Consider the following 13,267-nt stretch of genomic DNA (forward strand, 5'->3'; position numbering starts at 1 on the left):
TGGCTTCCGTAAAGCTGAGGTTACTGTGCACACCAGGGACTCTGCCTTCCTCTTCCCTGGCCCCTTAATCACCCTCTTTGCTGGGGGATCACCCCTTCATCTGTGTGTCCCCTAGTCCCCAAATAGCTTTATGCTATCTCTGTATTAGCTATAGAACCCTACTGTTTCTTCCACACTAGGATTCCCAAATATCTCTTTCTGAGGGGTTTTCAGTGACTCTGTCTGCTCTTTTCTTACAATATGCTGTTATGTAGGATTTTATGCTATTATGCTTTTATGCTGTTCCTCTCTGCTAAGGCTCCGTGCTGCACCCCTCCCCTGGTGACATGTTTCCCGCTCTTCACGGCAGCTTCCCTGCTCCTTCAGAACGCTTCGTTTCCCAACCACACGTACTCCTCAACGCTAAGCCCCTTTTAATTTCACTTTCACATGTTTTTTATATCCGGGATAAGTTATTCGGTTTATAAGGTTCAGATTCCCATCACGCAGAAAGGGTTTAACAACCACAGACAAACACCAGTCAGCGGGATGCCCAGCCGTCACCCATCCCCTTTCTCCTTCTCTCTCACACAATGTTTGCTTCTCCCCCAAGGCAGTAAAATTCCATCCACTGAGGTTGGTACATTCTGTAAAAATCAGAGAATTCAGTCGGATGCAAATGTAAAAAACTCCGCCGGTACCAAGACGATGGTGTCTCTTGAACCATCGTGTCCTTCTCCATTTAAAAACCAGCCACGTGGGAGCCTCTTCCTTCCCTTTGGTTTCATCTTTTCTTCTGACTCTAAACAAGTGCCTTTTTCTTTCAGCAAATACTCTGCTCATCATTCTTCCCAGCCAGCTATTCCATATTCCTTAGCCCTCCCCTACGTTTTACGGAAAACATCAGCATGTTGCGCTAATAGGTTGAGGCTGACAATGGAGGGAGGAAGATCCACCTAACACTGGGCTCACTAGGCTTCAGTAATTTTAAGTTAGGCTCACACAGGATTTTAATAGAATTCTATATATATTCTAGATGCTCCATGGCCTTCCAGTTCAGAGAAATAACAAAGACCTTTTTTTTTTTTTACCTTTTCGCTGAGTCCACTCATCTCTTAGAGCAATAATCTAGTTATCTGCAAAATGTGTGAAGATTTTGGAGATTCCCAAACACAAACCCTGATTTCCCTTCAAAATGGTGCCCCTGTTAAGAGTCAAAGGACCCCTGTCTAGTCTGTGGCTGGGGAGAGCTGAAGACTGAAGGACAAGGGCAACAAGATCGTTTGGGGTTAGAATTTTCCACGCTCCTTACCCACTTTGAAAACCAGCTGCCAAACAGTCAAGGTTCTAATAGAGGAAAGTAAAAAGAGGTGATAAATCTGCTATCCCTGTAGACCTGGTTTTTCAGAAACTGCTGCCTTTCAGGAAAACCTAGGAAAAACAATTACTTTTTTGGAAGTTATTCTCCCATGGGAGAACAATTTTGGGTGCAGGCAGGTGCCAATATCATTAGCTCCTTGGCACCATTCCCTTGCAGAACAGCTGGCAGCAAATGAGCAGCCAGCCTCCTCGCACTGGAATACAGATAATTTCTCTTCCTGACGTTGTGTCAGAGAAATATTTACAAACAATGAGAGCAAAATAACGAAGTAAACCGTCAATGCACAGGTCTAAGAGCAGTATTTACCACTCCAAGATCCGAATACATCCCAGAAGCACCAGATTGTAGCTTGGTCTGTTACTCCTGGACACCTCGCGCTGACTTTCCTGTGCACGCAAAAAGAGCGCACGATGCTGCCCACGGACTGCCCTGTGGTGCTGTAAGTACAAAGGGCACTTTGAGCCCAGTTCAGGAGATTACTGTAATATAGATTTTTTTTTTTTTTTTTTTTTTTTTTTCAAAAACCAACTTTGCCTAAAGAGAACGATTGCATAAAGCAGCCTGAAGGCACGAAAGCCACTGGGGAATACCGCCCATGACGTCTCTCCAAGACCTTCACCACAACCTCACGCAAGTTAAGAGGCAAAATTGGTTTTCATCAGAATCCTGTGAAATCAGTAAAGACTAAATGTGCCAGCTCCTGCAGACTCAGGGTTGTTTAGGACATGGGGAAAAGGAAATGCCAGAGGGCTTCCTTCTCTCTCAGCTAGCACAGGGCACGCTATGGACAACGTTTATGTGATGCAGTTGGAGAAACCCAGCTACACCATGCCAACTCCCCCGGCTGACACACTCTCCTTTCCAACTTAGGTTGGGGCTGAGCTCATCCCTGAAGAACCTCTTACCTAAATGTACATTTCAGAGCACGACAGTAACACTTCCAGTACAACAGGAGTCTGGCAACAGGAACATTAGCTAGATGTCAACTTCAGCTACCAGTCTGTGGTCGTTGCCTTCGCTCCTTCTGGGGCACGTGGAGCAAGAGAGGACTCATTTCAACTGTCTTGGATCTTTACGTTCCCAAGGGGACTGTTCTCTGCAGGTCTTTTCCCAGTGACCAAGAAGAAACCTCACAGTGTCTACCTGAAGGTTAGACAAGATGAATCCTTGGGAACTTCTGGTGCGAGGCAGCACGCTGTCAGGGCCTATCTGAATGAAGTTTCAAAAGAAACATCGCTCCTTTTAAACAAGCGAGGGAACTGCTTGGGAACCTGTCTCCCAGCACGGACCACTAGCACTGCTTGAGCCAGACAACGAACAAACTCCACCAACCCCCACCGAGTCCGCATCTCTGCGTGGCAACTGCTCTTCAGAACGCACTGAGTACATGGAGGAGAACCGTGGAGCAGGCGTGGGGAAAGCATCGGGGCGTTACTGTGCACAACCTGAGGGCAAGGTAAAGGAGATCTCCTCCAACAGGTTGGACTTCTGGGCAAACAAAGGTCATTTACATTATTCTGTGGAGGGCTTTCTACGAGCCTAATCTCCCCAGGCAAGGGTCATGTTTGTGTCCGTTACTTATTCTCTTTGCTCTAGTGATCCTGCAGTCCCTCCATTGACTGCAATGGCAGTGCTATTCATGGACTGACTCAAGGATTGGACAGTTTACTAAGCAAATAATCAGAATCAGCAGATTTGGAGTCATATGGGCACCCAATAAGCGGCCTGTTTTGTTGTAGGATTGGGTATAAAATCCCAAATCCTCTCAGCTCCTAGCTGCTGGCACCAAGGCTCACTAACAGCAAACAGAATGGCCTCTCACTCTGTGCTCTTTGTTTTCTTAGCTGGACTGGTATTTTTCTCTGAAGCTGCACCACTGGTAAGTCTCTTTTTATTCAAACTCAGACATTACAAGAATGATAATCTAGATTTTCTAGATGACTAGCATCCTCCTCATCCATGAAATTCTGTAACCATTAGGCTCTGCTGGAGTGTTGGTTTACTACCTTTTAAAGTAGCTTCTTCAGAATTCTTAAAACTACTTTTTTTTTTTTTTTTTTGCCATTTACCCATCGATTTTAGGATATTACGAAAGCACCAGGGATCTAGGAGGTGTGACCTTTTATTTCTGTCTCTTTCTGTCTGTTCCTAACTCGCATCTTATATCTTCACTGCAGAGGCAGCTTTACCTTCTTCACCAAACAAGTACTGCCCTAAAGCACTAAAAACATGTTTTCGAGGTATGACTAAGGATTCTGTACAGTACGAAGTTTAAGAAACAAATATCCTTTCAGCCCTAGGGAGGTCATAGGTGTTTCTTTGTTGGTTTCCTAGGCTAACATACCCTGCCTGCACTTATAGTACTTTATTATTTTCTTATTTGTGACCTCATTAAAAAGGTATAACTTACAACACTTTCCCAGGGCCATATGCAACTCTATTTATCAAGCAAATTGTGTGTGTGTGTGTGTTTGTAATAAAGTGCCCAGTATAAAGCTCTAAGACACTTTGCTTTAAGAAATAGATGTTTGCAAACTAGCTTTGAATACCATTTGGCAAAGAACTTGCTGTCAAGTCAACGTTAACTCTGCAGTAAGAATCCATCTTCTCATTGAAAGAAGGTTTTTGCAGGCGGGTGAACAGCTCCTACACAACTTCTCCTGCTTTCCCCAAGGTCTCCCATGGCTCTGTTGATTCCAAATGCCCTCTCATGGTGAAAGTGCTGGATGCAGTCAGAGGAAGTCCTGCAGCCAACGTAGCTGTTAAAGTCTTTAAAAAGGCTGCAGATGGAAGCTGGCAGGACTTTGCTACGGGGTAAGTTACGTGGTCTTATGGAGCCACTTTCAAGGGGCCTCGGGCAAACAATTGAGAAATAAAGGGAATGGAGCTCTGATCAAAAAAGCAGTATGTTTTCTAGCACGTGTCACGCTGTCACTGTTAACAGCACACGAATTCTGGTCTAAAAATCCATCAAATTCAAACGGAACTTATCCATGACTGAAATACGTGCTAATTGCAAAAGTATGTTGAGATGTTCATCTTGTCTTTTTAGGGGAATAGGTTTAATAATTAATTTTTCTCCTAGCTTCAGTACTTTCATTTCTATCAAAAAAACCCAAAATAGAATCCTATTTACTGGAATTTTGTAGGTACTCCAGGCTAACCTCCTACCTTCACATGCAACGGACAGAGAGCTTTATTTGCAGCAGCCCCATACAAAATCCCTCCCTGTCAGCTTCGTACACACACAAATAACAAGCACATTAATCTCCTCCTGTGTAACAAACGCTCTGGCTGGAAGAAAGTCCTGGACCAGGAAGTTTTACAGAGTCCCACTGTGACCCAACACAGAAGCACAATCTCAGCATTTGTTCGTGCTCATTTCTACAGACCTGCATGGCTGTCGCTGGAACGACAGCCTAACACTTGCAAAGCATCCTCAGAACATCGCTGAGGGGCAGGCAATAATAATAATAATAATAATAATAACAACCATAATAGTAATAATAACAATAATAACAATAATAATATCTGCAGTCTGTGGGAAAAGTGCAGGTAATACAGGAATACAGGTGACGAAAATTCAAATAGGTGCGGCATTCAGGCGTTGGAGTTTCGTTGTAAGAACTGATTGAATCAGATTTTCAAATAAGTCAGGAGAAATTCCTACTAACAGCAGGATAGTCAAGCAGAGGAGGACAAGCACAAGCGTGGACAGGAGCCACCAGAGCATCCCACTGCCTTTTACTAGGGTTTTTATAACATGATGCACACAAAAGCTGCATTAAAATAAAACCCAAACAAACAACAGAGGTGAAGACTACAAGGAGAGCTACCTTTCTCTCCATCTGAAGGGTTTCTTTTTATAAAACTCCAAATAAAAAAATACTTTTCCCCATTGAAAAGGAACAAGAAAGGTTAGGAGACTGAGGAAGAAACGAACACCTCCACTCCCAAATGCTGAGTGTTAATCTAGGAACAACTGCCTCTCAGAATGGATTTATACACCTTACTGAACAGAGAAACCCCATGGAAAAAAAATGATGTTTTCGAGGAAAGCAGAGACAAGGATAACCTCTTGGCCTCAGTGAGTATTCCCGCCATTATTAGGAAACCCAGATTATTTCAGATGTTTCACCAAGTGCTCTTAAAGACGTAATACAAAATACAGTTTACAGAGGAATAAGATAAATGCAACATCAGTGTTAAATGCCCTCACTTTTGGGGCATAACAGTGTTTTCTTGTTCAGTTTGCAATGCTGCTGCCAACAAGCCCCAGGAGAGAAATCCCGCAGTTCTTCTCAGCCAACCTCTGCTGACACTTGAGGTCAGCACACCCCTGAGAAAAATCAAACCACTTCTTCTTAAATATAAATTGAGAAGATTAGCCCTAGGCAAGTGAGAAGCATTTTGCTGGGGGAAGGCACTGGAGGAATATTAAACCACAATTTTTAATCGCAGGTAAAGATTTGGACCTTTCCCTTGACTTGCATCTGCACCAAGGTTGCTTTCAGCAACACGATTGACTTGAGCTGATGACACTTGTTTGAAGGGGGTTTTCACACGTGATTGCCATTTTTTTTTCTTTTGGAAAAATCAGAGTTTCTCTGTGTTAAACCAGAAGAAAATCTGAATGCAACCAAGGAACACAATCTGTAACTACCCCTGTCAGGTCAATGATGTTTTGAAGTTACAGTAGATAGGCAGATGCATATGGAAAATTTGCGTTTTCGACAAACGTCCATAAAGGTTATATTCTCCACCTTTTTGTTTGCTTGTTTTTACTTTCTAACACATTTTAGGGAATTAGGCAAACGCACCTAGCAACTGGCCAGAGGAACAGTATTTAGACGGCAGGGAGGAAGCTCGCATAGCAACAGCTGACTTTATGAAGAGGCTTAGTTCAAAATTAGTCCAGGCAAAAATATGCAAGAGCGAACTCAAGCGGAGATGCACTCTGAGGAAGGCTTCAGGGCACAGAGACCTGGCAAGCATGTGAGCTGGGTTCTATAGGAGCTCCTCCCATGGCTAGCTTTGACCTTCTCACTCCTCACATGTTTTTGGAAACCTAGGTCTTATCGTGTAGTTCAAGAGCTACATTCATCAAGCACAGCTCTCATGGGACCTAGGCTGTAAAGCATCATCCAAAAAAAAAAGACTTCAGCATATTTGAAGTGGTTCCTCCCACCCTCCTTTTTTTCTTTCTTCTAAAACTCCAAAATAATAATTCATGTTCCTGAGATGCTTTCTCAGCAGTCTGCACCTGAGGGCAGAGTTGATCTCCGCGCAGCACGTGTCCCGAGAGCTCACAAACACCACTGCACAGACAGCGCAGATTTAACTGGTCACGACATACAGCTAAGGTCCAGACAGCGAAAAACAGGATCAGGATGGCAGTCGGGGCTGCAGCTGTAGTAACTCAACCAGTGGTTTGCAAATTTTTTGGCTGGAAAAGCACAGCTTTTTTTTTTTTAACTGTCTGTCTTAGAGAAGATGCTGGCAGCCCCCATCCTGCTAAGAACAAGCAACCATACTGTATTTGTTCCCCTACTCAGACAGAAAAACAAGTGCTGTTCAGAAGGAATCATTTTGCTACCAGGGAAGAACGCAGGGCATCCTCTGCCTTGTCCTAATCCCATCCCGGCTCTGATCACACGCTGTCCTGTTGGCTGCCAGCGCAGCAGCGATGCCGAAGGGTTTGCTTGCGAGAGCACTTGCACTGAATGGCCACCACTTAACAACTAAGAAAGTGCCATTAACTCCTGGTAGCGGGCGAGGGTCTTCCAGTGAACTCCTGTTCCCGCTTTCCCAGCTCTTCTGGATGGTTACACCTGCAGCTCTGGGTCAGCACCCATCAGGGAAAGCACCATTCAAGCTACATCCACGCTTTTCTCAAACGAAATCTTATTTGTTTGCCTGAACAAGGATTTTGAGGCCATTTTTCCTTTTAATTGCTTTGTGCCTAGACTATCCAACTTGTAAGCGGGTGGATCTGAATTGCTAACTCGTACTGTGAACGCTTCTGCAGCACCTCAGCAGTTCTGTTTCACTGGCTCAAGCACACTGGCCGATGAATTCTTCCTCCTTTTACCCACTGACTGTTATGAAGGCGATATAGGTTAAGCCAGGAAGCCCTCATTAACAGAAGAGAGATGTGTACACTTCACAGACTGCCCGTGAGCCACGTTTCAAACAGGGCTTGGATTCTCTGCAGGTTGAGTCTCCCCTGGACACAGTTGATTTCACTTGTATTGGGCCAGTGAGACTTTGGTCGGTCTTCAAAGTGCTAAACTTGAAATAGAAGAAAACCTGCAAACTAGCATGGGATTTTCCACCCTGTTACTTCTTCCTTTAAGGCAAATCTCTGTCGTTCAGACTTTTTGCATTCACCACCATTAGCCAGCGATGACAAATAAAACGGAGGCGGCAGCAGCTGGGGAAGAAAAGCTGCAATAGCACGAGTGATTCTACCTCTGACAGCAGCACGTCTCTGCTTTCTCCCCTCCCTCTCTTCCTCCTCAAGCTTTCCTGTTTTCTGCCCAGACGGCTACTCCTTGCCATGAGACAAGAACGTTTCACTCGTTCTTCAAGTCAAGGCTTTCTCCATTTTTCCTTCAACTGCATCCCGTGGTTAGGAAGTGCTACAAACATCAAATAAATACTTTCAGCAGAAGAAAAAAAAAAAAAAAAAAAAAAAAAACAAAAAAACAAAACTGGTAAAAAAATCAGAAATAAAAGGATGGAAAAGAGATAAATGGGGTTTAGGAGCTAAGCACGTAAATATTTGAACAGCTGTCATACAAAGCTTGTTCCTTTTCAAACAAACAGGGTGCAATGCCAGCCATATTCCCTTCTTGTTTCTGGGCTTCATTCACCCACATTTTTTTGTTACGAGCTGAGCACATAATCTCTCTGAGCTGGGAATTCCTATTGCTCATTTATACGGCACCCAGTGGAAGAGGCCCCTGCTCTTTGACTGAGGCATTGTAATTCAAATTAATAACATCTTGTGATGCTAAATTGCTCTTCCAAGACACTACCCCTCAGGGTCACATAAAATCACATCAGTGTATAGGGGTAAAACCTGTAGCCTCAGTGCTAATAACTAGAGGATAAAATAATTTTCCACTAGAATCTCTCTTCCCTCTTTAATTATAATTTGAGATTTGGCATCTTGCCTTTCATCATGACAATCCTTTTCCAAAGCCACTAACAGTTGGTTCGAGGGCACTTGGTACAAGTTAAACGTGACATCAAAAGAGGGGCCTTAACTATAATCCCTGCCCTAGCAACCGAAATGACCAAAAAACCAGCCAGCTTTGATTTGTGATGTATACGGACGAGGCGGCAGCAAGGACAGGCTCTGCAATACAGAAACATACACTGCATGGGAGGGGGGAATTGTTTCAAATTATGAAGAATTTGATGTGCAGCCCCTCTGCTATTTGCTGTTCCACATCGACTGCTTCTGTTCAGCATTTAAATGACAGTATAAAATGTTTACGTAGATATTTTACCATTACAGGAAAACCACAGAGTACGGGGAGATCCACGAGCTCACAACAGAAGAACAGTTTGTAGAAGGAATATACAGGGTTGAGTTTGACACCAGCTCTTACTGGAAGGGACTTGGGCTTTCTCCATTCCATGAGTACGCTGACGTAAGTATTTGCAATAACCACCTCTCTGCTGTGCAGTGGCATCAGCTAGACAGAGCAAATACAGTCCTTTAACCCTGAGGGAGCGGCATCGTTCGGTGAAACGGTTCAGTGCGACACGACAGCGGGCAGACAGAGGCAGCACACAGCCGGCTGAGCCAAAGGAAGCAGCCAACTTCCCTGCAAATGCCCACACAACAGCTCCTCCAAAGTGGAGCTGTGCCCGTTCACCCATTCAGACCAGTGGGGACCTTTGCTCAAAGAGAGCTACGTTATCCAAAAGTAGGCAGTGTTTCAAAAAAAAAAACAAACAAGAAAAAGAAAACCCATGAAAAAAAAACAGGCACTGCTTTTATTGTTGCTGAAGGAATACAGGGATTTGGAAACCCTAATTTTATAGGAAATAAGTTATTCTTTCATCAGACATATTTCCCCCATATCAGTCACCTGAAAACCCCTGAATGTATGAGCTGTAATTACAGGAAAAAACAATTCTTTCTTTAAAAAAAAGATGCTCAGTATTGAAATATGCAATAGGAAAAAAAGGCATAAAAATATAAAGAAATAACCATAGTGGGAAAGGAAAAGTTGGCTGTTTCACCGATACTCAGATTTCATAACCAGGCCAGCAATATAATTATGTTTTGTGCTTCCCTTTGCTTTCAGCCCTACACCGATTTACCGTGTGCTCTATTCTATTACATTTACTTGGCACTTCCAAAACATTTGTTTAAATTATTCAGGCTTAATCTGCCATTAAATTTAAGTTTCCCCAAATTAAGTAGTCTGGAATGGCTTGTGTGGTAGAACATTCTAAACCACAAGTTTATGAAGCTCTGTGGAAGACTAAAACAAATGACTGAAGCCCAGGTCCGTGAAGCGTGAGGTGCAGTTTGGGCCATTTAGGTCACATAAACAATCCTCAAAAATATTCCCCAACCATTTGGATACCTGAAAGCTGCTGGGGCCTGCGGAAGGGCTTCAGCTCAGAAGGTGCTTAAAAACACCCGGTTGAGACTGTTCCAGCTCGGCTGTTGAAGCAGCTTTCCTTGGATGTAACAGCCTGCAGGCCAACAAACTGGCCTGGGAGGTGGGCAGAGGTCAATGGCTGTCTGGGTGAGAGGCAACTGACCTCCTCACGTCCCAGCAGCTTAGGCTTTGGCAGACCAGGATGGAGGAGGGAACTCTCTAGTTCTCTTGTAGAAAATAGGTCATGGTTCAGAAAACAGATCAAACATCAGGCTAAAGAGAGCCAAAGAAAGCGGGAGCTTAACTCACGTGACGACGCTTCCCTGCGAACTGGGTGTCCCAAGTTCTAGGGACAGACTTGGAGAGCAGCAAATTTGAGTTATGTTAGGACAAGGGCCTCTCCTTGCTCTGGCAAGTCCAGCCACTCGGTTCTGAATGCAAGAGCCGACCCATCACCAGCTGTGTTGAAAACAGGAGCGAGGCCCTGAAGCACAGAAAGCAGCTTTGGGCTCCAACTGCCCACCTGGCCTGGACCCCTCACACGGAGGTGGTGTGCAAGTCCACTAGGTGGGATTTCACCTCTCTGTTTTTCTTGTTGGCCCTTTGAGACACCTTCCCCTCATCCTCCCGTTCCACATCGCAAAGTAGTTCGCCTGGCTCAGGAGCAGGTACCTCCACCTCGCTTCACCGCAGCTGAGGCTCTTTGTGGACCTCGGCCCAAATCTCACAGATTTCTCAGTCTTCAGCAAGCAGCGCAAAGAGAACGGGAAGCATTCCCCTTCAGAGGGGTAAAACCCCTGACTGGACACGGGGAGCATTCCCCTTCAGAGGGGTAAAACCCCTGACTGGGCAGAACTGGCGAAGTATTCTGCAGAGGCAATGGCGTGTGCTTGCTAATTCTTATTAAGGCAGTTTGGGATATACATTGTTCATCGTGATCACAAGTTTTCTCTTTTCCAGGTGGTGTTCACCGCTAATGATTCCGGTCACCGCCATTATACCATTGCCGCTCTCCTCAGTCCTTTCTCTTATTCAACCACTGCTGTTGTCACTGATCCCCAGGAATAAACACGTACTGTCGTTCCACAAACACCCTCCTCTGCTAGAACTATCGTAGGCTTTTAGGAGGAAGGTTTTTCCTACTGCTAATGCATAACTTTTTGCTATGTTAGTTGTTTGGGGTTTTTTTTTTTTCCCATTTTATAACCTGGCAAATTTCAGACGAGTCAATAAAATGTTAAGTCTTTAAAACGGTTTTGATTCTACTGGTGAAGTTTTATTGTGTTCTAAGGTGTCATGATTTGCATCCAAGTGCAAAGGACATCTGGGAAACACGCACGGCGCAGCACTTGATTTGGTTCTGTTCTCCTCCTCCACTACCTTAAAGAAGTCTCACCAAATGCATTGGCTCAAAGTAAGAAAGGTATAGAGTCGCGCTACCTTAATGAACCTGACCAAAGACATATACTTGAAGTTATAAAGTCATCGTGCTCCTCAGTTTACACGCAGAAGGGAAGGTCCCACTATCCACTAGGCCACAGGGTAAACAGGAGAAATTCCGAATACCTAGCAGCAGCACAAACAATGCAGAAAGGCTCTTCAAATACATCTATCCAGAGAGATTAAAGAGTTAACATCTCTGTACCTTTTTCAGACTTCAGGTAAATCTCAACACTTTGTTGTTCCAAGAGGAAGGTTTGCTGCTCAATTAATCTAGGAAGTTCTGAAGCAATTTCAATTAGCGCCGCATTTAACAACTTTGATCTTTAACCCATCTGGCTGCCGTATTCAGGTTCATTCCAATTAAATCTCCAATAAGTCAAATCTCCAGCCATCACTACAAAAAAAAAGTCCTAAAATAGAGGCATCATCTCAATATTCTCTTCAGATTTTTAGAAACAGGGAAAGGTAAGCTGTGGAGTGACTGTGATTCAAACCATGTGGTGGATAAACCGACCAAAGACTTTGAGGGCTTCAGCAGTGATTTCTGCAGACTGTTGTATTTAAAATACCCTGAAGCAGAGGAATTGTTTTTTAACAGGATTACAGAAACTACAGACAGTTACTGAAATGATGCCATTCAGAAACCATCAGCACTCATCTGCCACTGACCTTGGAGTTTACCTCTGCACCCACAGCCCGCTGGGATGGCTGCATACTGAGTGAATTCACCAGTTACAAAATCCTGCCTTTAACGTTTCACTATTTGGTTACTTTTTTCCCTGATTTCTAGATACTACCATGGTTACACAACTCTTGTAAGCAGTGCAAATAGTTTCAAACCAGCACCCATCTTAAAACCTGCAGAATTCATGGGATCCTGCTATTCCCAGAGCTTGAAAACCAGTAGGTTTGATTTGCAGTGGGCTATGCCCAGCCCGCAAAATAGGACATAAATATGTTCATGCAGTGGTAGTCATTAAAAAAAAACCCAAACCCACAAAAAAAAAAAAAAAACAAAAACTGCTCTGCACGTAGTCACCCATCTGATGATAAGACAGACCTAGTAAGAGAGTGCACACACATGTGTCTAACCAAAGATCAGAAAGAAGTTTGATTTCAAGAACTAACATTTCCCTAAAATGAAGGAGATGCTTCTGGTGGGAGCTGACTTGCAGTGGTACAGGGAAGTCCTGAACTTGAACTGAATCTAAGGGACAAGTAAAGTGATAGGACTTAAAACCCTGTTTTAACTGCTTCAGAAAGGGGTATGTAGGTCTCCGTTTATCGTGCTGCAAACCAAAGGTCACATATTTTTCCTGCAGGAGAATGCCTAAGACAGCTAGACAGCCCACACATCATCTACTTACCTTCTATCAGTGGTGGCGAGAAGGCCACCACAGAGAGAAATCTCTTAACAGATAAACACGGGTGAGTCAATCATGCCACGCCATAACCACAGAGAAGTTCTTACTGGACTCGAAATTGCTGAGTTGATGAGAAATCTGTATTTCTCTCAACGATATGACATCTCTACACCGTTGTCCCTCAACAAAAAGAGAAAAATAAACCAGAATAGACATTGTTTCTGAGAAAATAGTTCACCGCAGTTGGGCTAGGCAATATTCACAATATTTCCACAGGCAATGATAGAGGAGACTTATTTTTGCAGACAGGGTTCAAGTTTGTATCAGTTACTTATTTTCTCATTGTTTGCTGAGTAAATAGGATGAATCAGCATGTTGAAAGTCATACGGGTTTTCTGATAAGTAGCCTCAGTTTAGAGGCCTTGATATAAAAATCACAGATCCCACCAGTTTCTACTTGCTGACACTGAGAC

At 43.8% G+C, this 13,267-nt stretch overlaps 1 protein-coding gene across 1 annotated transcript; it reads left to right on the plus strand.

Moving 5' to 3' along the window:
• The first annotated feature begins 3,170 nt into the window (after nucleotides 1-3,170).
• On the plus strand, nucleotides 3,171-11,055 carry LOC104341839 (transthyretin). Its single transcript, XM_009961432.2, has 4 exons — nucleotides 3,171-3,239; nucleotides 4,035-4,174; nucleotides 8,886-9,021; nucleotides 10,948-11,055. Exons 1-4 carry the CDS (start codon nucleotides 3,171-3,173, stop codon nucleotides 11,053-11,055), a joined length of 453 nt encoding a protein of 150 aa, XP_009959734.1.
• The last annotated feature ends 2,212 nt before the right edge of the window (nucleotides 11,056-13,267 follow it).

Source organism: Leptosomus discolor, chromosome 13, assembly GCF_034619465.1.
Source record: "Leptosomus discolor isolate bLepDis1 chromosome 13, bLepDis1.hap2, whole genome shotgun sequence".
Taxonomy (NCBI): Eukaryota; Metazoa; Chordata; class Aves; order Leptosomiformes; family Leptosomidae; genus Leptosomus; species Leptosomus discolor.